Genomic DNA, 27,896 nt, shown 5'->3' on the forward strand with positions numbered 1-27,896 from the left:
ATCTTTCAAGTTTAAAATAATTATTGGAGCGGGTCAAAAATTGGTTATGTAATGCACATTAGTAGAGTGATGATGCGTCGACTTCTCATTAGTATTTATAGCAAAGTTTTCTTATCATGAGAATACTGCTTTTTTATTATTCATGAGAGTACTTTTTCAAAGGTAAGGCAGATCTGTCAAGCTGTGAGACCCAATGACTGGGTGAGACCATCTCCGCACACGGCACAGGTTGTATGTGCTTGTTTCCATGATCCACAGGGTTTGATGCATGTTTTTCCCTGTGATACTGTCCGGGTTGATACAGCAAAGCGGGAGAGCTGTACAAGAGAATGGCAGACTTTCTCTTTTATCAGTTGAGTGTGTTACCATTCAGACAAATCACTTATCCTGGCTGTTGTGTTTGCCTGTGTTTAAAATCATACAGATGCTAATCAGGGCTAATGGTTGGAACAGATAGGGCAAGAGACCTGCTGCACTTTTATCCACAGTGTCTGCATTCAGACCTAGGGATTGAGGAAGAGAGAAGTTCTCCTCATATATCGTATATATATATATATATATATATATATATATATATATATATATATATATATATATATATATATATATATATATATATATGATAATCTTATGATTATCGATTTAATATAACAAATTGTGGTTATATGTAGCATGCCATTGAATTACTTATTGTTTATTTCTTTGCATTTTAATTTTGTAAACTATAAAATCTTGAGTCTCCTCACGGTTTGTGTCTCATTTTGTAGGCCAACTGACAGTTGTTTGCTGCCCTCTTTCTTTTGAGGAGCACCAATGCTGTTTGCTGTTATTGTGTGTTCTTCTAAACATCTTAGAAATAAAATTGTGCTGGTTATTCCAAATGATGATCACCTAAACAGTGCAAAGATTTAAATTGCAAAAATTGCTGTAATAATTTTCACACACAATTATAGACAGAAAGTGCATGATTTAAACTAAACTGCTTAAAATGTAAATTTTCTAATGTTAAAATGAAAACTATTAAGCTTAGAAAGTGTTTTTATAGAAGTCAATGAATAAGTATCTAGATTGTTCTCATCTTACAGTACTATAAGTGTCATATCATTTCACACCCTGACCACAGGTTAAGCAAACAGTGTTACAAAAGTAATGCCAGCTTCTTTAAAACACTTCTACACAGGAACAATAATTAAAACAGTTTCCAGCTCTGAGAGTTGAAATGTCTGAGGATATTTATAACAATGTGATGAGTCTAAGAGAATGAACAGAGAGCGAGTGGAGATGGCAGTGGTTATCTATGAGAGTGCAGACTGTGTGGGAGATCATGACTTCAGGACAGAGTCAAACACACAACAACCACTTCAAAATACAGGTAATCACTTTAATCTCTTTAATAACATTGTCAATGGTTCGCTTGTGCGGTCACATATCTGCGTATTGTACACAGTATGTGGTGTTTAATGTAAGAATCCGATACAATACTACAATATCTGTCTCATTTCAGAGCTTGCATCCTCCGAAAGATGTATTCGAAGGGTGCTCCGTCATCGTCTCATTTAAAAAAAAAAAAAATTCAAAGTCTTTTTCAAATGCAGCCTCAAAATGCATCATTCAATGCACCCATTCTTTTCCTAATTACTGAAGAACACAATCATTTGTGAATCATTTGTAGCCTCAAAAAACCCAAGATTTAGTGCACGCTGATAACGGCAGGACATTAAAAAAAAAAAAAAACATTTTAAGACTACCATTTAAAATGTCTGATGTAAATGTATGTTATAATTCAAAAAGAGAATGAAATGTCCTACCAAAAAATGACAGATTTACATTTTTAAGCGTATATATGTGAATCAAAGGAAATACAGTATTTGCTCTTTTGGTAAACCGTGTTTTGCCTTTAGATTGTTTATGTTTAAAACCACTTTGGGAAAAGTCATTACAAATTTTATTACAGCTTATTAACGGCAGCTGTTGCTTGGTGGTGAAATCTTTCCTCTGTAGGCTAGATTGTCTCATTTCAAAACGCTCAGTTCGGCCTGTGTGGATTTCGAAGGACCCACCTTTAAAGTTCACATCCTTCAGAGAATGCAGCCTCTGAAATGAGATATAGTGAGTTTATTTGTTTTTTCAATTTGCTATTTATTTGTGATATATTTTGATATAAATCAATTTTTTTACCAAGCTGACCTCAGAGCACTTCTGTTCTGCTGTTCTTATTATTATGTTTTATTACTTTAAAAGGAATAAAACAAAAACTTTTCGTGTGAATATATTTACTGGGCTTCTGTTAACTTCTATTTTAACCACTTAGATACATCTAACCACACAACCACAATGGGGACCTTTAGTGAGACTTTTCTGTGTATGTGAACAGATACAGGATGTCACATGGTCTTATACGTTGGCATGTTTGCCACATTAGCTTCAAATGCTAATATTAGTGGCTCAACAGCACAGAACTAGACATTCGAAACAAACAAACAAAAAAATGCATTAATTCATTATTTATAGATGACCAGCGGAATAAAAATGTCTCAGCCTATTTATGGCAACATAAACATTGATTCAGGACAGAAGATGGACAGGTCCTCTCATCGAAATCAAACAGGTACTAATACAAACACACTTTCATTTTTGTCTGATAAAGAAACATTTTTATTCATGTCTGTCATCTCCAGGAAGTGATTCAATGAAGACTAGATGCTCCAGAGCAACGCCAGTGTGTTTGGTGCTGTTGTGTTTCCTTCTGCTGACTTCAGTCATAGTTCTGAGTGTCTTCATCTATACAAACAACACAAACTGTGCAGAAGAGAGACACCATCTAATAACCAACATCACCAACCTCACAGGAGCCAAAGACGAGCTAACAAACCTTCTGAAGGACAGAGACCAACTAATAAAGCAACTTCAGATGTTTGGTCAAGAAGGTAAATTTCTTTAATCTGCATGTCTAGCAAATTTACGCTGCTTGTAGACTTAGAATGCTTTAGTGAATACGGTATATAAATGTACTTTATCTACTGTAAGTCACAACTGTGTCATTGTAAATGCAATAATATACTAAATACTAATAGCTAAACTTGTTTTGTTAACAGCTGTATGGTTTTACAATCAATCCAGTTTTTACTACTTGTCCAATGAGACAAAGAGCTGGACTGAGAGCAGAAGATACTGTACAGACAGAGGAGCAGACCTGATCATCATAAACAACCAACAGGAACAAGTGAGTGAGAGATGGTGTGTGTTTGTGGTGCTTAGAAGTGAGAGATGGACAGACAAAATGTGAATAATATTGGTTGAATAAACAAATGTCGCATTGTTTCATTTGCTCAGGACTTTATTATGAAGATCACTGGTAACAATGAATTCTGGATTGGTGTGACTGACAGTGATGAAGAGGGAATATGGAAATGGGTTGATGGCAGTAAACTGACCTCTAGGTGAGAAATCACTAAACTGAAATGATCATAATCTAATAAATGATTCTTCACGACCAGTAGCATATCATACAGCAGCACTGAACACCTAATGTTGATCTGTTCATGCAGGTTCTGGGCTTCCTCTGGATCAATAACTGAGCCCAATGGACGAGAAACAGAGAACTGTGCTGTGACCCATTTAAAAAAGCACCCTGAGTTAATAGGATGGCTTGATGTTGCATGTGATGGTGCTCATCAATGGATCTGTGAGAAGAATATTTGACCAGTTACCATTTAAGCAACAAAAATGTTTTGTTTTTAATGTTAAATTCAAAATTACAATGCCAACCCTAACAAAGTATTATCCAACAAATATTATCCAAATTCTTCAGAATCGCTAAAGCAAGGTTTTTTAAACGTTAGATGACATTGACCCCACAACAATGATGAGCCTCGTATGAGGAACACCAATTCTAAAAAGCACTTTATACATATCTTTGGTTAGTACTGATATTCAGCGGTTTGAATTTTCCATACACTGTAAAACCCAAAATAAGATAACTTAAACCATTTGAGGAAATCAATTTTAACAAATCATTTAAGTTTGAAAACGAATCCTAATGAGTACTGTGAACTTAATCCATTTGAGTAAATAAAGCAATTTGAGCATAGTAAAACCCAATAAATACAAATTAGGTGTTATAAATATTTATTTTCTTCTTCTCATGAGAAGAAAAAAAATATTTATTAAACCTACTTTGTTATATTAGTAAAAAAAAAACTGAGTGAATGAATGTGACCACACACAATGCTGCAGTACTGTGCAGCACAGCACAACATTAGCCCCTTTCACACATACAGACCTTTGTAAAGGTTGTATATGTGAACAGGTCCTTTTTGAAAATACCGGTAAATTCGTTCTGGCTATTTTCCGGAAAGAGAAGTTGTAACTTTACCGGCAATTTGCCGGAATGCTGCTCTGTGTGAATGCAGAAGGAAGATTACCGTATTAAGCGCTTGCACGTCTAGAACGTGCTGACGTGAGACGTCTGCTTTAGCCAATCACAACAGTCAGACGCATTTACGTCCGTGCGGTTTGTGAGAATAAAAACCTTTGAATATTTTTCCAGACACATTTAGCTGCTACAAGTTAGTCAGATCACGTTTATATGTTCTTCTTTATCCCAACTGTTTAAATAATCATCGATGAGATGCTTATGATAAGCCGTTGTTTGTTTACCTTCAAGCTTAGCCTGCACACGCACATATTATGAACATCTCGACATGAGAAAGTGATCCTGCGAAAGTTGTTCACAATATTGATCATCCAGAGTTTGTAATTTAGTCAAATGTTTACAAATACAAGCGCAGCCGTTTAAAGCTCATTTGTGGTGAATGATGTCAGAATTTACCGGTATTTTGGAATGGATGTGTGAATGCTCTTTTCCGGAAAATTTCCGTAACGTCCTCGCCTGTGTGAACAGCGCTTTTTTGAATATACCGGTAAAGTCGTTCCGGAAATTTTCCGCATATTTACCAGTATCACTGTGTGAAAGGGGCTATTGTCTAACACAAGAAAGACATGACTAGCAGCGGGCAGCTATGTAACATAGCTATCTGTATCTTTAATCAAAACATTTCCTGTTCTATTATAAAATATTAAGTGTGTTTTTTTCCTTCTTTTTTTTCTTTCTTTTTTTTGTGAAACAACTATTTCCAATTTGTCCCATTTTCCCAATGCTATCCAGAGATAGCCCCATTCAACTGCCTAAATTGGAGAGGGGTCTGGCTGCAGTGCAATCAGAGCTGCAGCCGATGCTTTTTTAATGCGCTCATCTAACCCCACCCCTAACCCTACCCCTCACAGTGACGTCACTAGCTCCATTGAGTGCATTGTGTCTGAGATTGCATTTCTGAGCGATGCAATCTCAGCTTGCATCATAAAAGCTGCATCCAGATACCATTGCTAAATTGGAAAGTTTAAAATGCAGTTATCATTTACTTAACCTTCACTTGACAGGCTTTCTTCTGTGAGACATTACAGAAGATATTTTGAAAAATGCTCAGCTTGTGTTCAACAGAAGAAATAAACTTATTAAGGTTTAAAACCACATGAGGGAAAGTACATGTTAAAGTAATTCTCACTTTTATGTGAACTGTCACTTTTTTTTAGTAAAATAAAGGAATTTACCAAGTATGTATAAATGTAGTGGCTATTTCCATTGCCCTGAAGTTTAAGAACAGAGCAATAAAGTGCTGAACCAAGCTACAAAATATCATGTGATTGCTGCTTTGACCTTTGTCAAGACTATTACTGCACTTACCCCTGCTTATGAATTAGCACATGCGGGTGGAACTTCCGAATTGCTCTTCTGTTTTGACATTATGCACTAGCTACAATTTAGACTCGCCTGTAATAAGTAAAGCTTCAGTAAACACAAGAACACAGACAGCTTCTATTAGTTATACAACATATTTACTGTGATTGAAAATGTCAAATAGTGTGTATGGCAAAATCAATGCAGGTACTATGAGGAGTGCAAGGACAGAACCTCAGCATGAGATTATAACACAAGGCAATGTAACTGAATTGCTTCATTATAGAACCAAACAGGGATGGGCAAAAATACATTTTTTAATAACATAATAAATACCTCAGTTTTAAATGTATCAAAATAAACTACAAAATATAGCAGCCACAAGAAGTATCAAATTAAAATACTACAAAATGCATTTTCAAGGGATCATGACATTTCTTTGCAAGCCTTCAATCAATGATCAATGCCTTAAACTGATTTCTCTTTCATTTTAGCATACATCTTGTACATATTTCATACAGAAGGCATATATGGAATATAGTACTATATCTCTTCATTTTGTTTCCATCAGTTGCGTGGCAAGTGAAACTGCAACAATCCTAACAGTCTTATATTTTAAAAGGGTGATAAATGAAGAGGTTATTATTTATTTATGTATTTTTTGCAATTGAAATCTTCAATACTTGTAAAAACGTAAATTCTAAAAACTACTGAAATCTCCAATTTTTTGCAATTGTACTCTTCAATGCATTTTAAACATGAAATATAATATCTATAAAAAATGTTAGAGTTATCTGATTTTTAAAATAAACTTTTAATATACATCCTGCCGCTGCTGTGTAACGAGAGTCTGGAGTTTTTGACCAGTCTGTATAGACTGGAGTATTATTAAATATCTGTGTCTCATACTACACACCAGCAATCCATCCAAAACTACTATTATTTGTGCAGTATACTCATTTTTCTAAGATTTTTTCAGTTTCCACCTGCAGCACAGAGACTGAGAATGATTATGTGCTGAAGGCTCTATGCATCCTTTTCATAAATACTAATATTTTATTCAATTTCTTTTCTTAAATTAAGATGCTGATGCCAAATTGTACATTATACTGCCATTATATGTTGTGCAGCATTATGCAGCATCACACTGATTTTTAATAATTGTTGACTTTTGTTGCCATTTTTCAGTTAATTTCTTCACGTGTGTTGCATAATTTCCATCCAAACTTTAAGAGTTGACCACCTTCTTAAACAATTTTCAAGACAAATAACTGAGAAAGCATGAATCATAGGCTGCATTTTTATTTCATTAGACTTCACACAAATTATTTTACAGTATTTTAATAATACACAAAAACAAGACACTAAAGTATTTTGATACAAAATATTAACCTATTTTCATTAACCCAATAAATTACAAATCCCAAAATACTATTTTGTACTTAAAAAGCTTGTATTAATACTGGCTGCATGGTGGTGCAGTGGGTAGTACATGTGCCTTACAGCAAGAAGATCAGTGGTTGGAGCCTCAGCTGGGTCAGTTGGCGTTTATGTGTGGAGTAAGCATGTTCCTCCCGTGTTTGCGTGGGTTTCCTCCAGGTGCTCCGGTTTCCCCCATAAGTCCAAAGACATGTGGTACAGGTGAATTGGGTAGACTAAATTTTCTGTAGTGTATGTTTGTGAATGAGTGTTAGGCTTGGGCGGTATTACGGTATTATGGTATACCGCGGGATCTAAAAATAGCAACGGTGTCAGTTTCAATACCGTTATACCGTCATAAAATATTAAATATCCTTTATTTAATGCCTACACAAACGTATGTGTGGTTGTCATCACGGGACAGTGTGGAGGAGAGAGGGAGAGGAAGAGGGAGAGGGAGGGAGAGAGGGGGAGAGGAGACGTGACGAGTCGCGCTTCAAAGTGTCCTGCAGTTTGGGAGTTTCGACTGAACAGAAGAGAGACGTGGTTAATATGAACGAGAGGTCTGCATTAGAGCTAAAGATCTTTGCCCCAACCCGGCGAGACCCGAAAAAATCCAAATCCCTGCATTAAAATCCATCCCTGCAAAGGTGAAACAAATGATGATGAAGTAGTAAAAAAGCGAATTTTGACGGCGGTCAAGCCAGTCACTAGCTCATAAGGAGCGGTTATTCCAGCCGCAGGTATTTCGCGGTCGCTCATACACTGCGTATTACGGTAGAGCCCTAAACCGCAAGCTGACAGGTAAAAAGAAGAGGCCATTCGCTAAAGTGAAACTGCTGTCATGGAAAATTAAATGCATGTTTCTGACTGGTAGAAGATGAAAAAACAATCCTACCCAAAACTTCAGCCGGATCAGAACTCTGCATCTCGACCTGTAGCCGCAGGAAAGGGTGTTCAGCTGTTGGACGCACTATGAGTGAGAGACTGCGCTAAAAGCAGTGGATTTAATAATGTTCCTCCACAAACACACGTAGCCTAATCTTGGTGAGTAAAGGGTTTTTAAATTATAAATAAATATTAATTAAACCATATAATCATAATGTAGACAGAGTATACAGGCTAATGGTGGCATTATTCTTTTATTATTCAGCTTCACCGCCGCCTTAATGCCAGATTGTGAAGAGAAGTGGAGAAACAACTTGCACAGCCTTTATCTTAATTTCGTTATTGCCAAAATACCCGTCACCATTTAGAGTTTATTTTAATTTGATTTGTTAAGCAAGATTTCTTTTCATTGGTGTGTAGGCTAATTTAAAGGCAAAGTGCATGTACCTAGACCTATAGAGTGCTGAGATGTTACGATGTAGGACTTATTTTATTTCTTTGTTCCAACTTTCAAGTGGCCTATAGTCTACGCTTGTTACGAATAAATGATGTTAAAACATATAAATGACTCATTCTTGAAAAAAATGCATTAGAGCTGTGTGCATGAGCACATTTTAATGTCGGGCTGTGAACGGGTTCGCGCTGTATAAAGCTGTCAATCAAAATGTACCTGTCGGACTCGGGACCTATCGGGTATAATTTTTATTGCCCGATTACAGCTGTGCATTCCCGCTGCTGTTCCGCGGGAGCCGGCCAGATTTCTTATGGTGTGGGAGTAAATTTCTGAATAAATCGCGGGAGAGATGTGTGTGTGTGTGCATGTGTAAAAGAGAGAGAGAGAGAGAGAGAGAGAGGTGCTGTGCGTCGCTTTGGGCTCTCTCTCTCTCTCTCTCTCTCTCTCTCTCTCTCTCTCTGACCGCGAGCCTAAGTTCGCATAGAATGTATTCAGTTTCTGAATGGTTTAGGCTTAAGCCAACAGTTTGGTGACGCTGTCTGAGCCTTACGTCATAATTTTTTTTATTACGCCGGTAATACCGGATACCGGGGTAAAATATAGAGGCGGTTTGACGGTATCAAAATTTGGATACCGCCCAAGCCTAATGAGTGTGTATGGATGTTTCCCAGTGATGGGTTGCAGATGGAAGGGCATCTGCTGCGAAAAACATATCCTTTTAACAAAAATGTAACAATTTCATGAATGATTTACAGACCTGTGTATTTTATAGGTTTAGTTCCAATTTGTACTGCAATATTGTTTACAGCTGTGCACAGCTTTACCCAAAGAGAGTTTATGTTTGTTGTAAATAAAGCTGTGTTTATTCTTTTGCACAATGCTGTGAATAACATAATAATGTGAAACATACATATTCAGTGTCTTGTACTCAGATACCTCACTAAATGCAGTGATGCCTAACTTTACTGTAGTTTTCAAATGGCTGTGCAAATAGTCTATACTGCTGTCTTGAGCATTTTCAGGACACCAACATCTGACTTTTTTGCATTGAAAAAATGTTCAGAGTAAACTGTCATAATGAAAACATGACAAAGACATTTGACTATCTTGTTCATAAACAATGATGTCAGGACTTTTCATTTTGATGATACTGTCTCTTTGATTGACATGAATACTTTATTTTGAGGAATAGGCTATTAATTTTGAGCAAGTGACATGCTTTAGCAGGTTATCAACTAGGTTTTGCAGTTTGTACTAATTGCTTTGAGAAATGCCTAACTATTGTGCAGAAATGCACTAGTTTTGTGAGAAACACACCAAAGCGACTGAGAAAAACTGCATACTAGATTTGTTAACATCTCATTTCAACAGATCAGTGCTCTGACGATTCTAAATGGAAATTACAACTTCAGTGCTTACTTTCATTCCTCAGAGTGGAAAAACTGGACAGAGAGCAGAAAAGATTGTTTGTAGAAAGAAGAAAATCTGATCATCATAAACAGCAGTGGAACAAGTGTGTGGGAGATTGCTGTTGTAATCTAAAAATAAAGCTTATGGTCTTATTTAACTCTTAATTTTGGGAATTTATGAGAATGCTTACTAGCAGAAACATTGTCTAGATTGGTCTGAGTGACATTGATGCAGAGGGGCCTGGAAGTGTGTTGATGTCAGCACACTGACCTCTGGGTGAGCATTTCTTAGTTATATTTTTACATATGAAAATATAAAGGCGATTTACTTGCTTTTGCTTAGTCTGTTTATTGTCTTTGCAATTATTTAACTATTTTTAAACAAAAAAAAAACTGGGCATATTTTGGACTTGTTGACAATGCAGGGGCAACAAAACAACTATTTTATGTTTGAATAAGTACACAATTTTCATTAAGAAAAATAATACTGTTTACTGTACGTATTTGATTGGGGAAAAAGTGTTAAGGTCTAGCATTATGGCAATATTGTCTTGAGTGTTACATTTCAGTTTTTTATTTGATATTTTTTAGCGAATCAAAAACAGAGTGCATGCATAGTTACAGTAAGCTTTAGAAACTAAAGCTTAGAAATAAAAGGATTACAACACACTTCATGAAATCTTAATGCTATAGAGACATAATTGGTAATATTGTTAAAGAGCCCATATTATACATGAAATAGGGTCATATCTTGATTGTAAGGGTCTCCAACAACAGTCTAATATGCATGCAAGGTCAATGACTACCAATGACTAACTATTTTATTGAGCAAAAACTCCAAAAACAGTTGAGGAGATCTTCTAGCTTGTCTCACTCTGCTCTTTTCACAGACACACACACACACACACACACACACACACACACACACACACACACACACACACACAGACACACACACACACACACACATATATATTGCTCTCGTTCTTGCGCGCGCACCTCCGGACGACAACGCGCGCGCACACACACAAACACACACACATACCTCAAGACGACAGCAAGCGCACACACACACACACAAGCACACACACATTACTTCTCCATTAAGCTCCGTAAACAAAGCAGCACGCGTCGCGTTTTAAATGTGGCTTTGCATGCGATATAAGAATATAGCGAGTTACCCTGATACAGTACACGCGGTTACAAGTAACAAATCACAACTAAATACATTTGCAAGCTATAGAGTCAACGAGGCAACAACTTTAATCGCACGTACTTACACTTGAGAAATGGAGGAAGAAACCTTTCCTGACGTTTATCAGTAAGCTACTCTTTACTGATCCTTCCTTTAACAAACACCGATGAAGTATTCTTTGTAGCATGTAGTTGCAGAAGTTTCCAGTAGTTTCCAACTGCTTGGTTATAATGCTGATGTTTCATCTTTGGGTAGAGGCTCGATAATATCCATCTGCAGTGTGACTTCAATCGACCGGCATGTTTGTGTGTGTGTGTGTGTGTGTGTGTGTGTGTGTGTCTGGGTTTCTGTGTTAGAGTGCAGGGCCGCAGGTTTCAAATCTCCCGGGTTTGCGCATACACGTGAATAACTTGGTTTCGTTAGTACGTCATGGCGTACATGGAATTTGTTTAGATTTTGCCTGGTAAATAAGCATCACATTTAGAGCACAGGTAATTTTAGAACACAGGTCCTAAGTTGGGCAAAATAATTTCCGGAAGGGGGTGCACAACTTTTCCTGAACATTATATCTCATTTACGGGCATCAGGTAGTCTCTTTTCATATGCGGGAGACTTACGGACCTTTCCTAAGACTTGGGATGTTTGCATACATTAATTCCAGCTCCAACATGCTCTCTTGGGCAAGCAGACAAACATCTTGTGAACACTACAGCCTTACACACAATCATGAACAAAGGTTCATTCAAAACATTTTCATACCATTCATTCTACATAACCAAATAAATGGAACAACATGCTGTGATGTCTTTAATTTATAAACAAATGAGGACACCTCACAAAACAACCAAACATAAACACTGGGTTGTATTTATATAATTTTTAAGATTTCATGTACTTAAAAGAATAAAGTATAATGTTTAAGAAACTGCTGTAAAAAGGAAGAACTAATTAGTCCAGCACATATTATTCATTCACACCATTAACCTTTAAAAGGTAAATATCAACAACAACAACAAAAAAAAAAAGAAAAAAAAATAACATCTTTGTTTTATTATTAGATGTATCATTTTTGACACATTTGTGATAACTATTATAACCAATTGGATAATTAGTGTAATTGCTGCAACTTTCATTTTAAGTGTCAAGTTGCATATACAGTGATTGTAATCCTTACCATAAACATCAGTGATTATATCTGAACTATCAACTGTCTTGGCAGTGCTTCTCTGTTATTTCATTCATTGAATGATTTACTCATTGTAATTTGCAGATTTATTAATTGTAACTTTGCAACTAACTGAAAGGCAGTGGTGGAAGTAATGGATTACAACTACTCACGTTACTGTAATTAAGTACATTTTTGGGGTATTTGTACTGTCATGAGTATAATTTTACGTCAGTAATTTTACTTGTACTTGAGTACAAATTAAGCTGCGTAATTTACTTTGTTACTTTTTAAATCAAAATTCGTTACAGAGTACTGTAATTAAATTAATATTTCAACCCCTGACTTCGGTAGCCAATAAAAAAATCTCATCTAAACAGTCCAATGAAATGCCTGGTACATTATTTGAACCAAAAAACAAGTTTAGGCTACTGCAGATTTACGTCCGCTGACCATTTTCATACAGTCACAAAGTTAGTGTTTGACATATGGAGATTCAAGGCAGCAATAATGAATCTGAAGAACACAGAAATGACAAAGAAATAGCAGAAGATGACTGCCCCTGTTCACACCCTGGAGGAGCTGTTCACCTCCAGTCACACAGGGATAAAAGGGGACAGTTGTGCTGATGCAGTGTGAATAGCTTTGTTATCATCTAAAAATGCTTATGGAATTTAATGTATGGAATTTAATTAGCAAATGGAATATCGGATAAAAAACGTGCAAATAAAACAACGTTTCCGTCCAACAAGTCAAAGAGAACAAAATCGCCACTTCCTGATTAACTGGCAACAAGTAAAAACAAAAAGTAAAAGCAGAATTTGCTTAAGTAGGAGAAGCTCCGTGAATGTATTATCTTCATTTAATAAATGACTTGCACCTCAGAAGCCAATTCTAACACCTGCAGATGCTTTTGACAATTCTGTAAGGTAATTAATAATATAATAACATTAATACTGATATGGTTAGGGTGTTTTAGAATGACCAAAACAACACTTCAGACATTTTACAATATGCTCAGCCTGCTGATTTGTCCATTCACACACATTTTTTAAATATATGCGTATCTTGACATTTACATCAACTGTTTTTGTGTGCATATCCAAAAAGCTCATAAAATAAGTGGATGAAACCTGCCCTCTGCTGTGACATCTGGCTTACACAGGTTTTCTGCTGTGTCTTAAAAAGTCTAAAATTTTAAAATCTAAATTTTAGGCCTTAAAAAAGTCTTAAATTCGCTATTCTAGGTCCTAAATATTTTTGCACAGGTTTTATTTTTCCGATGTTCATGTGACGTTACATCTAAAGCTCATTTAAATAATTTTTTGTTGCTGCTGCTTGGTTTTCGTGGTGTTTTAGTTCTTTATTTCACTAGTCCTAATTTAATTTACGGTGTTAAAACTACAAATGAGACCAACATGCATTAGCCACTCAATGCATGTAGCGAATGTGACGTCATCGCTGTGTTAGTGGAGGTTCGCTTTGGGTGTGCGTGACATGATTTCGGGTGAACAGTTTGCGTGGTGCAGCATTTGATTTGAGTTGAATATAAAACACTTTGAAGAGATTTTGTCTGAAACAGTATGACTGTACAGACATCTTAACGATCCGAACATGCGTGATCATAGAGATAACCAGATGATCAATAATTCTTGGCTAGAAATTGAAACAGCCATGGAAAGGAGGAAAGTATTTTCCTAAAAAGTTTGGAAAAACCTGAGGGTTAAGTTTGTTAAAACAAAAAAGCGGAGGCCCATTTGGTTTTAATATTACTGTAACGAGGAGACTGACACGGAGGGATCCATTATGCAGTATTTATTAGTCAAGCTTTCACTCAAACACACAATATGCACTAAAGTGCAAACACACATCAACAATAGTCTGAGAGGTATCAAGACTGTCGGTGAACAGACACAGAGGGATTTACCAGGCATTAATCGAAGGCAGGCTGAGAGTATCAGAGTCCGTGTATCAGGCTTGGGTCGTGGGCAGGCAGCGAGTATCAGAGTCCGTGTGTCAGGCTTGGGTCGTGGGCAGGCAGCGAATATCAGAGTCCGTATTTCAGGCGTGGGTCGTGGGCAGGCAGAAGGCGAAGCAGAGTCAGAAACAGGCTGGAGTGATACACGAGGATTTGGGCAGGGGATAACGCTCAGTAATGCTGGCCGGGGCTAAACAAGACTTCGCACTGACTGAGTGTTTGTGTGCGGCTTATAAAGGGTACGTGGGTTGTTAGCAAGATTCATGACAGGTGTGTGCACAATACCTGCAATTTTTGCAGTGTAGTTTCAAGCGAAGTTCTCGAGCGGATAGCCATACCCATTGTCCTGGGGAATACTTGGGACCAGGACGACGGTGCCGGTCGGCTTGCTCTTTAAATCTTCAGATGGCATGTGACAAGTGGGTGTGAGCTGCGTTCCAGACTTCCTCGCACTTTCTGAACCAGGTGTCGACTGCTGGGAGTTCTGTGGTTTCACCTGACCAGGGAAATAGGGGAGGTTGAAAACCTAGAACGCATTGGAAGGGAGTCAGACCTGTAGATGCCTTCCTTAGGGAGTTCTGCGCATACTCAGCCCACATGAGGAACTTATTCCAGTCTGATTGGTTAGAATGACAGTAGGTGCGTAGAAAGCGACCGATCTCCTGGTTGAGGCGTTCTGTCTGTCCGTTAAACTGAGGGTGATAGCCGGAAGTCAAACTGATATTTACTTGGAGATTCTGGAAGAAGGCGGACCATAGTCGGGATGTGAACTGGGGACCTCGGTCTGAAACAATGTCTTCAGGAAGACCATAGTATCGGAAGACATACTCGCATAGGAGCTCTGCTGTTTCCAGGGCTGTGGGTAATTTGGGTATGGCGATGAGTCGACAGGCTTTGGAGAAACGGTACACGACCGGTAGTGTTTTCCTGTGACAGGGGTAAATCCGTGATAAAATCGATGGCTATGTGTGACCATGGGCGACGGGGAATCTCTAAGGGCTGTAGCAGACCAGCTGGACGATGACGGGAATGTTTAGCCATTTGACAGGGGGAACATTTGAGAAAATTGATCACGTCTTTATTCATGGACGACCACCAATAGCGGGACTGGATCAATTGAGCCGTTGCAGTGCTGCCTGGATGGCCGGAGCTGGGGTGATTGTGTACTTCAGCAATCAGTTTTTCACGGAGCAGGGGGGGCACATATATCTTGTTCTAGGGACATGCCTGCGGAGTGGGGTTTTGACCAGAAGCCTGCGTTATCTCGTGTTCAATGTCCCACCGGATGGGTGCAATAATCAACGGGTTCTTCAAAATGGGTTCTACTTCCTCTAGCGAAGTTTCCTCGTCAGAGATACGAGAGAGAGCGTCTGCCTTAATGTTCTTAGAGCCTGGGATGTAAGTGACTTGAAAGTCAAAACGGGTAAAGAATAGCGCCCATCTAGCTTGTCTGGGGTTTAAGCGCTTGCTAGATTGGATGTACTCCAGGTTCTTGTGATCTGTGATGACGGTAAATGGGTGTTTGGCGCCCTCAAGCCAATGTCTCTATTCCTTTAGAGCAGCCTTCATGGCGAGAAGTTCGCGATTACCCACGTCATAATTTCTCTCATCGGGGTTCTGCTTACGGGAGTAGAAAGCACAGGGATGGAGCTTATTTGTGGTCGGGGATCTTTGGGACAGGATGGCTCCGACACCGGAATTGGAGGCGTCAATCTCAACAACGAAAGGTTGTGTGGGGTCTGGATGACACAGAATGGGTGCATTTGTGAAACGGGCTTTAAGTTGGTTAAACGCTCTAATGGCGTCCGAGTTCCACTTCAAGCGGGCGTTATTGGCTTTAACCATGGTTGTGAGAGGAGCAGCTACTAAACTGAAGTTCCTGATGAACCGTCTGTAGAAGTTGGCGAACCCCAGGAAACGATGTAATTGCCGGATGGTTTCGGGTTGCGGCCAGTGAGTGACAGAATCAACTTTCTGTTGGTCCATAGCAACTCCCTCGGGACTGATGATGTAACCCAGAAATGATATGCATGTTTGATGGAACTCACATTTAGAGATCTTGGCATACAATTGGTTCTGGATGAGGCGTTTTAGCACTGCTCTGACATGCTGAATGTGCTCTGGCAAGGAATTGGAGTATATTAGAATGTCAATGTATACGATGACCCACTGGTTGAGCATGTCTCGAAATATCTCATTGATAAATGCCTGGAACACGGAAGGACTGTTAGCTAGGCCGAAGGGCATAACAAGGTATTCGTAGTGACCATTGATGGTAGAGAACCCGGTTTTCCACTCATCTCCTTGGCGAATGCGGACAAGGTTGTAAGCACTGCGGAGATCCAATTTGGTGAAATAATTGGCTGAGCGGAGCTGTTCAAAGGCTGCTGGAACTAGAGGTAAGGGATAGCGGTACTTAATGGTTATTTCATTCAAACCTCTGTAGTCGATACAAGGGCGCAGACTGCCGTCCTTCTTTTTGACGAAGAAGAACCCAGCTAAAGCAGGTCATGTAGATGGTCTTATAAATCCTTTCTTCAGTTCCTCAGAGATGTAAGAGTTCATGGCTTCGGTTTCTGGTTGAGAGAGAGGGAAAATGCGACTACGAGGAGGCGTGGTGCCGGACAATAATTCAATGGCACAATCATACTCACGATGCGGCGGGAGCTTAGTAGCTTTTTGCTTGTTAAAAGCTTCAAGGAGATCATGATACATCTTGGGAATTTGACAGATTTCGGAGTCTTCCATACTAGATATGGTGTTGATCTGGACAGGAGAAACAGAGTGTAGACACTGGGTAAAGCATTTCTTGCTCCATTTAACAATCTCACCAGTTTTCCAGGAAACTTACAGGTCATGAAGTTGTAACCAGGGGAGTCCGAGGATAACATTGTGTCGGGGAGAGTCGATAGCAAGGAGGGAGATTTCTTCTACATGGAGAGAGCCTGTGCGAAGACATAATGGCAGAGTTCGGAACTTTATGTGTCCTTCCCCCAGGGGGCGCCCATCTATAGCAGTGATGGCTAGAGAGGAAGTACAGGAGGTTAGAGGGATGGAGTGAGTAGAAGCAAACTTGCAGTCAATAAAGTTACCGCGGCTCCTGAATCGACCATAGCCAAAGTCGAAATCTCAATCTCCTTATATTTCAGACATACAGGAACGCTCACAATGTCATTAGTAGTCGTGAATACGATGGTGGCACTCACCGGAAGAGCTTTAGGTGCAGATTTGTTGGGGCATAAGATTTTCATATGACCTGAAAGTCCGCAATACAGGCATAGGTGATTCCTCCTCCTCCGTTCACGCTCTTCGGGGGTTAAGCGAGTTCTGCCCAACTGCATAGGTTCCGTGGGAGTTTCAGGGCATACAGGGCTGGAAATGGCAGAGCACAGAGGGTTACGGGTGCGAAGTAAGGTGTCTAACCTGATTGAAAGTTCGATAAGCTGGTCCAGGGTCTTCCCCTCATCTCGACATGCCATCTCCTTTTGCAATTTTGGTCTCAAATCTTTTCTGTAGAGTGTAGTGAGTGGATCATCAGCCCAGCCTGTTTGCGCTGCCAGTGTGCGAAAATGCAGAGCGAATTCAGCTGCGGGTCGATCTCCCTGTTGCACACACAAATGCTCCTCACCAGCATTACGACCACCCTCAGGATGATAAAAAAAGTGCAAAATAGTTTGAGAAAGTCATTAAATGAGGGGAATATCGGGGTACTATCTGGCCAAACTGCAGTAGCCCAGTCTAAAGCTTTTCCAGTGAGCAGTGAACATACAAAAGCGATTTTCCCATTTTCATCCTTAAATAGATGGGGTTGCTGGGCAATGAACAGTTTAAACTGCAATAGAAAACCTTTGCATTTAGCTGGGTTACCTGAGAACTTATCGGGGAATGCCAAATGAACTCCTGAAGCAGTCTGGGTCTGTGTCAGCAAGGGTTGACTCGTAGAGTAGTTGGCGGTGAGTTGCGCTGTGGAAGCAGCTTGCAGGTTTTGCAGAGATTTCACCAGTTCATCGGTTAACTGAGTCAAGTGCGTTAATTGCTATTGATGTGTGGTTAGTACCTGAGCTTGAGCTGAGACTTCATGAGACAAAACCTGGATCCGTGTTGGGCGAAGTCTTCTGTAACGAGGAGACTGACACGAAGGAATCCATTATGCAGTATTTATTAGTCAAGCTTTCACTCAAACACACAATATGCACTAAAGTGCAAACACACATCAACAATAGTCTGAGAGGTATCAAGACTGTCCGTGAACAGACACCGAGGGATTTACCAGGCATTGATCAAAGCCAGGCTGCGAGTATCGGAGTCCTTATATCAGGCTTGGGTCGTGGGCAGGCAGCGAATATCAGAGTCCGTATTTCAGGCGTGGGTCGTGGGCAGGCAGAAGGCGAAGCAGAGTCAGAAACAGGCTGGAGTAATACACGAGGATTCAGGCAGGGGATAACGCTCAGTAATGCTGGCCGGGGCTAAACAAGACTTCACACTGACTGAGTGTTTGTGTGCGGCTTATAAAGGGTACGTGGGTCGTTAGCAAGATTCAGGACAGGTGTGTGCACAATCAGCGTAAGTGGATGATGTAATGCTAGAAGTCCGGAGATGGCGGCCTCTGCTGGCCAGCGAGTCGGTCACAATTACAGAATATGTTTTTCCAACATTTATAGGTTTTACACTGATGTATAATTTTGAAGCTAAAACAATGTAACAGCTATAAACTAAAATTAAGTAGCACATTATGTCTTTGATAATTGGAAAGGAATATTTGAACCTATCAGTTTACACTATACTGATGCCCAATTTCTAGGCTTTATTGGTGATAAAGGGCAAGATTGTTGGAACATTATTCTTTTTTAGTTTTTAGTTTAAGCAGAGGACAGAAACTGGCCAGACAATAATGTGTGAATTGTTGAGTGGGCAAAATAAAAATAAAACTTTTTTTTTCCTTTTATTCTTGCCATAATAATAATTAAATGTAAATTAATTTTCTCTTGTCATTGATATTTAATTTTAATAGGTAGAACTGTCCGAGGTATAAACAAAGGCAAGTGATGCATCAAAGTTTGGTTTAAAAAAATCTTGAATGGTTATAAAACTTTATAAACATTCATTCATTCATTCATTCATTCATTCATTCATTCATTCATTCATTCACTCATTCACTCATTCATTTATTTTCTTTTTAGCTTAATTCCTTTATTAATCAGGAGTCACAACAGCAAAATGAACCGCCAACTTATCCAGCATATATTTTCCGCAGCGGATGCCCTTCCAGCTGCAACCTATCACTGGGAAACACCCAGCTGACCAGCTGACCGCTTACCTCCGTATAGACGGCTTTCGCGCTGTTACCAGTTAGTCCAGTTAGTTCGCCATGTACGTCAGTAAATTTAAGACACAGAGAAGAGTTGACCACGGCGAAGGGGTTCGAGTCCGGTAAAGAACGGTTCTGGAAAGCGTGGGAAAGGCAATAATAAATCCAAATAATAAAATGAATCAGTAAATAACAGGGTGAGAATGTCAGATCAAAAAATCAGATGAGGGCTTTTCTTTTTCTGGATTGCTTTTTAAAAATGTCAGTTGGATTTAGGGAAATGGGTAAGCGGGTCAATATGTGCTTTAGAAAATACTATTGGTTGGGTTTATGGAAGGAGGAGGGTGAATCAGTCAATCAGTCAGTCAGTCAAACAGTCAGTCAACAGCAGCCTTTGGTGGTTTTACTCGAGAACAGCAGGTGCGAATGGCACTCGCGAAAGAAATTTGAGATCTCAAAAAGCGTACACAGCAGCCGCTGGTGGATGTATGACAATGTATTTAGAGATATGCTTTTTAGAATGATTCTGGGTTGATTATATTTTACAAGAAAACTGAAAAGAGTTCATAAATGAAATTTGACATGTTTTGACATGATTGATGTACAAGTAAAAAAAAAATCTTATTTATCCAAAGGTCATGTAAATGCCAAACCAGGTCAACTGTGATAGATCACACCCCTAATATCTGCAAAAAGAGAGAGATTTTAAGCTTTCAAATGGTATAATATGTAAAGTGGTCTGATAAATAATGTTGTTAACTTACAGCTATAAGCAAAACTAAGTTTTTATTTTTAGGAAAGTGTGTAACTCAATCTCTGTGCACTCTAGAAGACTGCAGACCAGTTTGATACAAAAAGATGCTAGCAGACACTGGAAAAAAGACATTCACCTTGATCATGGAGAACATGTTGAAGCTACACATTGTACACTTTGTTAAAGTTAAAAAACTTCCGTGTTGAGTTGAAGTTATGTAAACAGTTCATGCAAAATTAACATTTCCAATGAACAGCTTCTTTTTTGCATAAATATTTGCCAAAAAAAAAAAAAAAAACACCACAGCAAAGAATCACATCACTGTCCACTTCAGAAGATACACCAGAAGAGACACCAGCATTGATATCCAAACTGCCAGAACGTCTACCAAAAATATAAAAAAACAAAATAAATAAATAAAACTTAAAAATGAGCAGAGAAAATAGGGAAAGCATTTCTAGTATTTATGAAAACATAATGGAATATAATACAAGGAATGAGATCACTGCAAGAAACACTATGGAGATCCAGACATCTGAGCTCACAGGTATAATTCATGTATACATTTCATCACACAACATAAATGTTATCAATAATGACTTGCAATAAAGGTTTGCTAAGTTTACAGCTGAAGTGTGCTTTGGTAAATGATTAAGAATATATCATCATGCTTGTTCATCTTCAGAAAGTGATTGTGGTAAGATGAGAAAGTACAGAGCAGCCACAGTGTGTTTGGTGCTGCTGTGTTTTCTTCTGCTGGCTGCAGTCACGGTGCTGAGTGTGATGTTCACTCTAGACAGACAACAACTGATATCCATGAATGAGAATCTGACTGGAGAGAGGGATCAGCTAAAATTGGAGAAAAATAATCTTCAGAAGAATCTTAGTGAAATGGGTAAGTTTCATCTTTTTTTAAATATTATTAGGGCAATATGATTGTGTTATTCATTAACATCTGTGTTCAGTGTTGGGGAAAGTTACTCTTGAAAGTAATGCATTACACTATTGAGCTACTTGCCAAAAATTAACTAGTTGCAGTGCTTTTTATTGAATAAGTAATGTATTACGTTACTTTCAAGTTTTTAAGCTGTTTTGGCTTGATGTCTTTCAGAAACTGCAGGGTTAATGGTCTTTCTTTTTTTAATAGAACTGTTCTGCAATTAATAACACACTGTATAACATACCTCTATATACATTTCTAGACAGCACCAAATACGTCCCAGGAGCTGTGTTTTTTGCTGTTTTTGTTTTCATGAATCCGCCAGAGGCTGCTGTGTATGCTTTTAGAGGTCTCAAATTTCTCTTGCAGGTGCCATTCGCACCTGCTGTTCTCGTGTAAATTCACCAGAGGCCGCTGTCGACTGACTGCTTGAATGACTGACTGACTGACCAACTGACCTACACTCCTCCTTCCCAAAACCCAACCAATTGTAATGTATTCCCTAAACCTTTAAATTTTCAACAGAAATCCAGAAAATGAAAAGCCCAATTTGCCTGATTTTACCACGCTTTCAGATTTTACCACATTCTTACCCTGTTATTTACCTGTTTATTTTTTATTTTTTTGGCTTCTGTTTTTTTCTTACCCGCTTTCTGTAAACTATCTTCGACAAACTCAAAGCAGGTCATCGTGGTCTCCTCTTTGCATCTCAAGTTGTACATAGCCGATGTACATGTAAGTGCGAAAGGGAACAGGGCCATACCACCCCATATTGTTCTCTTTAAAAATGAAAAACATGAAATGCAGCCATACATACTTCTGGCTACATAATTCACTATCTACAGAAATGCATACTGGGCTACTTTTCAGAATGAGCCTGTGCTGCTCATTAGTTTTGCAAAATCACAGTGTATTAAGACAATTTCCTTTTCCTTCTTTGATGCGTTTAAATTAATGAATGAGTATGTGATTCAATGTGCCAAGGATCAATTTAATTCAGCAATGTATTTTTAAAGCTAATCAATTAGCCTCCTAAACGCTGCATACCCAGACTGAGTCTGTGATGTCATTTACTTCTGCATTCTAAAAATTTTATATGTCTGTGTTGCCTTAATACTCCCATAAATGATTCTGTTTTCCCATCAGTTGGAAAATAATAACTTATGCATAAATAATGATAGAGACATTTTTCTTTTTTCCTATAATTACTGACATTTGCAGGAACCAAATAAATAATTACAGCAATGTAGACCACACAGAACCTAAAGGGAACATTTTCAAATTTGAGTTTACAACAAAGCTCTTTTATGAAAGGGGTTTATAACGCAGACATCATATACAATTATCTTAATTACTTTTAACTGTGTTTTATGAAAATTCAAAGGGTTTTCTTTAAAATAATTCCAAACATTTGCATTTACACCTCTGCATGTGGATTTGGGAAGCTTTTGAATTCGGGAAGGCAAAATCCAGGCAGAATCCCCAAAATATTTCTTGACTTTTAAAAAGTAACTCACATTACATTTTTTTTAAGTATTGTGCTACTTAAAAAGTAATAAAAGTAATATTATTACATAACCCTCGCCAACACTGTCTGTGTGACAGGTGCAATTGGAGTGAACGCATGATATTTGAAGTATGAACAGTGTAAACAAATTAACACAATAACAAGTCAATTTATACAACATGTGGGTATACAAGTAAATGGCAAACAACAATTTTAAGAACTAACATGATGGAAAACATGTTGCATCTGGTGAGATTATGACCATCAGGGGGCAATAAACATGTTTTGGCTTCCCTATTTAAAGCACACCTGGATAAAAAAAAAAGAATAGTTTAGAGGAGGCTGAAATAATTTTATACATAATAAAAATTAGAGTTGGGGTCGAGTCCACCTTTGTCGAGTCCAAGTCGAGAGCAAGTCCTTAACCAGTCGAGTACAAGTCCAAGTCCGAGTCCAAAAGGAGTCGAGTTGGACTTTAGTCTGAGTCCTTAACATCCGAGTCTGAGTCGAGTCCGGCCGAGTCTTAAAACTCATTTATTAATTTTTCTTTTGGCTTAGTCCCTTACTTATCAGGGATCGTCACAACGGAACGAACTGCCAACTAGTCCAGCATATGTTTTACGCAGCGGATGCCCTTCAAGCCACAACCCATTCACTCTCATTCACACTCACACACCACGGCAATTTTAGTAAATTAAATTTACCTATAGCGCATGTGTTTGGACTGTGAGGGAAACCGGAGCACCCGGAGGAAACCCAAACCAACACACGGAAAACATGCAAACTCCACACAGAAACACTTCTGGCCCAGTCGAGACTCGAACCAGTGACCTTCTTGCTGTGCAGCAACAGTGCTAAGCATTGAGCCATTGTGCCACCTATGTAAAAAAATGTAAAATAATAGTAATAATAATAATATATCAAATATATATTTCAATTAACAATTAAACTGTTAAATGAATATTTTAAACTTTTATTACATTTTTACAAAATGCCTAGTATTTTTTGTTAGCTTGCTTCAAATTAAGATGAAAACTGTAGGATATATGTAGAGTTTTTATTATTTTACAAGACTTACACATTTGACATTATTCTCACGCCACTTTTTCACATTTCTTGTTTAAATATGCTTACATTACCAAGGCAACAATGCATTTTTATTAACATTAATTCCAGAGAACTCTGTTATCAGCCCCAGTGTGGAAAATGAAACCATATTCATGCCGACTGACCCAGATCTACACAGAACATAAGGGTTCAGCAAAGAGAGACCATTCGGCTTCACCGCTGTCTTAACAGGGGAATTAACAGTCAGAAAAATGTTGTTCTAAATAAACAAAGAGTAAATAAATAGCAGGGGCGATTGTGTGCAAAATAAAACCCAGTGGGAATCAGACTGAAAAAATAGTCCAGTGCAGATTTATAGGCTCATGATCTGGGTCTATCTGTGAATGATAGCCTGAAACAGGGGTTCTTAATGTCTACATTAAAAGTTCCAAATCTGATTTTTTTTATTAAGGTCAAAGGTATGAAACAATTGATATTACATAACTTGTTTTTAATAAACATCCATAAGATGCAGCACGGTGACGCAGTGGGTAGCACAATGGCCTCACAGCAAGAAGGTTACTGATTCGAGCTGGCTTGGGGCAAAATAAACACATACTTATCAGTTCATTCAACTTTGAACTTGCTATTCTCCTCATCAATTCTTTTCAGTGAGGCCGACATCTTCTTTCATTCAAATGATCGCTTTGCTGCAGTGTGTTAAAACAGGCGTGCGCGCGCAATTATCCAGCATGATCATGATTAGGCCCGGCCCAAACCAATTTGAGCCCTAGGCAAGATTTCAAGTGAATTCCAGTAAATTCCACTGCTAGTGTACATATACTCATAAGACACTTATTAGCTTTGTCTTGGACATTCTTTCATTTTAATAAAGCAAGTGTACATTCAAAATACTTAGAAGTTTTTACAACTCTGGGACACCTCGAAAAAATATGCAGAGATTATGAATTGTGAAACCTGCGTAAGTTTTGCAAGTAGACAAAACAAAAATTAAAACAATATGATGATGATTTTATTTTAACTAAACATGCTATGAAGCAGAAAAGAAGCAGGAAGAGTCCAGCAGGTAAGATTAGGCCTAAAACAGTTCACAATTCAGGTCATGTCGGTAGAAGATAAATTATTTCTGATTTTAAAGACATTATTGTCCTAAACCTAGCAACGCATTGTGTGATATATGGCTATTTCTGGTTACACGTTTAAGGTGATGACGTGCTGCTGCTGCCTGCTGGTATGGTGCGGTGCCGTAAATAAAAGCTGGCATGCAGCCAGAGACATTGCTAAATTCTTGTTATAGTTTCATGCTGTTATTTATAAAATTTTAATATCTTTATTTGTGTTGGAAATGATGTGGACTCGACTGGACTCGTGATATTTTCCGCGTCCAAAATGTCAAAGTCCGAGTCAAATCCGGGTAAAAGTTTCCCCAAGTCCGTGACAAGTCCGAGTCCAATCAAAACTGGACTCGAGTCTGAGTCCAAGGTCGAGTACCCCAACACTAATAAAAATACCTGAACTGTTTGTTTACAGATGGATGGACTTTCTATCAGTCCAGTTTCTACTTAATTTCATCTGGGAGGAAGAGCTGGAACGAGAGCAGAAGAGACTGTAAAGACAGAGGAACAGATCTATTGATTGTGAACAACCGAGAGGAACAAGTGAGTGAGAATGCCCCTTCAATTAACAGAAAACTAACATGTATTTGTGTGGTTAAGCTATAAAATGAAATACAGTGTGATAACTGCTGTTAAACTGGCTTTTCAGAATTTTTTAAAGAACATTTCTGCTGGTTCGTATTTCTGGATTGGTCTGTCTGACCAAGAAGTAGAAGGAAGATGGAAATGGGTTGATGGTAGCAGCACGTTCTTTGGGTGAGAAAAATTTTCCATGATTGTGAATTGTTTCCAAAATTAGTATCATATCACAAGAGAGCAGCACTGAACATCTAATGTTGATTTGTAGGTTCCTCTTTTGGGCAGATAAAGAACCTAATAGCAATGGCCAAGAAGAAGACTGTGCTTTAGCAGGGTCATCGGGATGGTCTGATTACCCATGTAATTCTACTTTTAAATGGGTCTGCGAAGCGGCTATTTTTATTTAGTGCATTATGAACACCTCTAGGTATGTTAAATGTTTAGTTCTTGGTAATACACCAGCTTTTATTTGTTATACAGTCAGAATTATTAGCCCCCCTGAATTATTCGCCACTCTATTTTTCCCCCCTATGTGTTTAACAGAGTGAACACATTTCCAAACATAATATTAACTCATTTCTAATAACTGATTTATTTTATCTTTGCTATGATGACAGTAAATAATATTTTACTAGATCTTTTTCAAGACACTTCTATACAGCTTTAAGTAACATTTAAAGGTTTAACTAAGTTAATTAGAATTTTTAAGAAATTAATTTCAAAACAATCATTGTCAACAAAGAAAAAAAATGATTTCCATGTTGGATTCTACATGGACTGCAAAGAATATTTAAGTATAAATATTAAAGTCACTTTATTTTAATGTTCTGTCAAACTATGTCACATGTTAAGATCTAAACTAAATATGTAAGTGAAATACAACAGGGACATTTCCATGATTGATAAATGTCAATTTTACACTGATTTCTAATTTCTAAACATATTTGGCTTCTAAAATATTATTTTAATAAACATTTATTTTATTAACCTGTTGTTAAAATGCACCAAAATAATAATAAACACAACAAACTCATTCAAGGTCATTCAAACCTTCCTCCATTTTATTTTTAGCAATGCCATCTTCCAATAATCGTTTCCCAAAGAATAATATCATGCACCACCTACATTTTTTTTAAATAATTTCAGAAACAATAGTTTCAAGTGGATATATGTCACAATAAGAAAATGACTAACTTCTGTTTCATGTCAACTTTAAAGTAACATTCACTTTCAATTGTTTTAGTGTTTTTTCACTCTATTATATATATATATATATATATATATATATATATATATATATATATATATATATATATATATATATATATATATATATATATATATATATATATATATATATATATATATATATATATATTATAGCCTGCAGGAGCGGAAAAAAGGCAAATTTTAGAAGAAAATAGAAAATATCAAGTGTATTTTATTTTTACATCAACAACATCAACAATTAAAAAAAATATATTATATATATATATAAATATGTAAGTGAATAATATGTATTCGCACAACGTTGCCCACTGCTGTCAACCTGGGCTAAGTCATATCTCTGTCCCAGATACCTCAGTCCCAAATGAGAGGGTTTTTTTCTGTTGCAGGGGACATGCCCAGAGATCCCAGCTTTTACCAGATTATAGTTATATGATAATTTTCCTTAAAACCCATCTCTATAAATATGTAAGTGAATAATTTGATGGCTAATATATATATATTAGGGATCTAACGATATTGTAAATACCGTCATACTGCAATAGCAATTTTTTTTAGTATTACCGTAGTGGCATGACTCGGTAAAACTGTAGGTCTTCTGAGAAAATTTGCTCAGGTGAATATGAATCGAACGGGAGGTAGCGGAAACTACAATTCCCATCAGCCCAGGCGTGGCCATCATCCTTTGCAGTCTGTTGTCACTACAGATCCAGTAATGCGGAAATGGAGTGTGCTGCTAGTAGCGGGGATGAAAAAGAGCTGGAAATGATCGAACCTAAAGCGGGTATTAAATCGGATGTGTGGAAGCATTTTGATAGGGGGTGTTGTTGTTGACGCTGCGCACGTACTGAAAAGCGGTGTTGTCGCGTCGGGCGGGGACGGAGGGTGTGTCGCGTCGCGGGGGCACTTTTGATCATTTTGAAAGGGCACTTTCTATCCAAGACTAAAAAGGGCATGTGCACTGCACAGGTTGAGCCCTATGTGTGCACTTGCCTGCAAGTTGGGGAATACGACTAATAACAGTCATAAGGACTGCAGAAACACAGCACACTGTTCAGATTGATGCAGACATTGACTTGTACCGCAAAGAGACCTCTATCTTATGGCTTGTCCTCAGTGTTGGGGAGTAACTAGTTACATGTAACGCCGTTAC

At 38.0% G+C, this 27,896-nt stretch overlaps 2 protein-coding genes, 1 long non-coding RNA gene and 1 pseudogene across 24 annotated transcripts in view; 2 read left to right on the forward strand and 2 right to left on the reverse strand.

Annotated features, from left to right (window-relative positions):
* cadm2a (cell adhesion molecule 2a) overlaps positions 1 to 27,896 on the reverse strand; it is a 755,249-nt gene that overhangs the window by 297,560 nt on the left and 429,793 nt on the right.
* On the forward strand, positions 1,135 to 6,569 carry LOC147842069 (hepatic lectin-like; annotated as a pseudogene). Its single transcript, XR_015501128.1, has 5 exons — positions 1,135 to 1,372; positions 2,679 to 2,927; positions 3,096 to 3,223; positions 3,334 to 3,440; positions 3,549 to 6,569. The product of XR_015501128.1 is annotated as a hepatic lectin-like (transcript).
* The window catches only part of LOC147842070 (uncharacterized), a 47,193-nt gene continuing 29,821 nt past the window's right edge, over positions 10,525 to 27,896 (reverse strand). Inside the window, exon 3 of the long non-coding RNA XR_015501155.1 lies at positions 10,525 to 10,544. This is a non-coding gene — a long non-coding RNA (uncharacterized LOC147842070). The remainder of the gene's footprint in view (positions 10,545 to 27,896) is intronic.
* Positions 20,929 to 26,245, forward strand: LOC147842071 (uncharacterized). Its single transcript, XM_087271539.1, has 4 exons — positions 20,929 to 21,234; positions 22,885 to 22,894; positions 25,353 to 25,480; positions 25,587 to 26,245. Exons 1-4 carry the CDS (start codon positions 21,010 to 21,012, stop codon positions 25,695 to 25,697), a joined length of 474 nt encoding a protein of 157 aa, XP_087127665.1. The 5' UTR covers positions 20,929 to 21,009; the 3' UTR covers positions 25,698 to 26,245.

This window comes from Danio rerio, chromosome 10, assembly GCF_052040795.2.
Source record: "Danio rerio strain M-AB ecotype USA chromosome 10, GRCz13ab, whole genome shotgun sequence".
Lineage (NCBI taxonomy): Eukaryota > Metazoa > Chordata > Actinopteri > Cypriniformes > Danionidae > Danio > Danio rerio.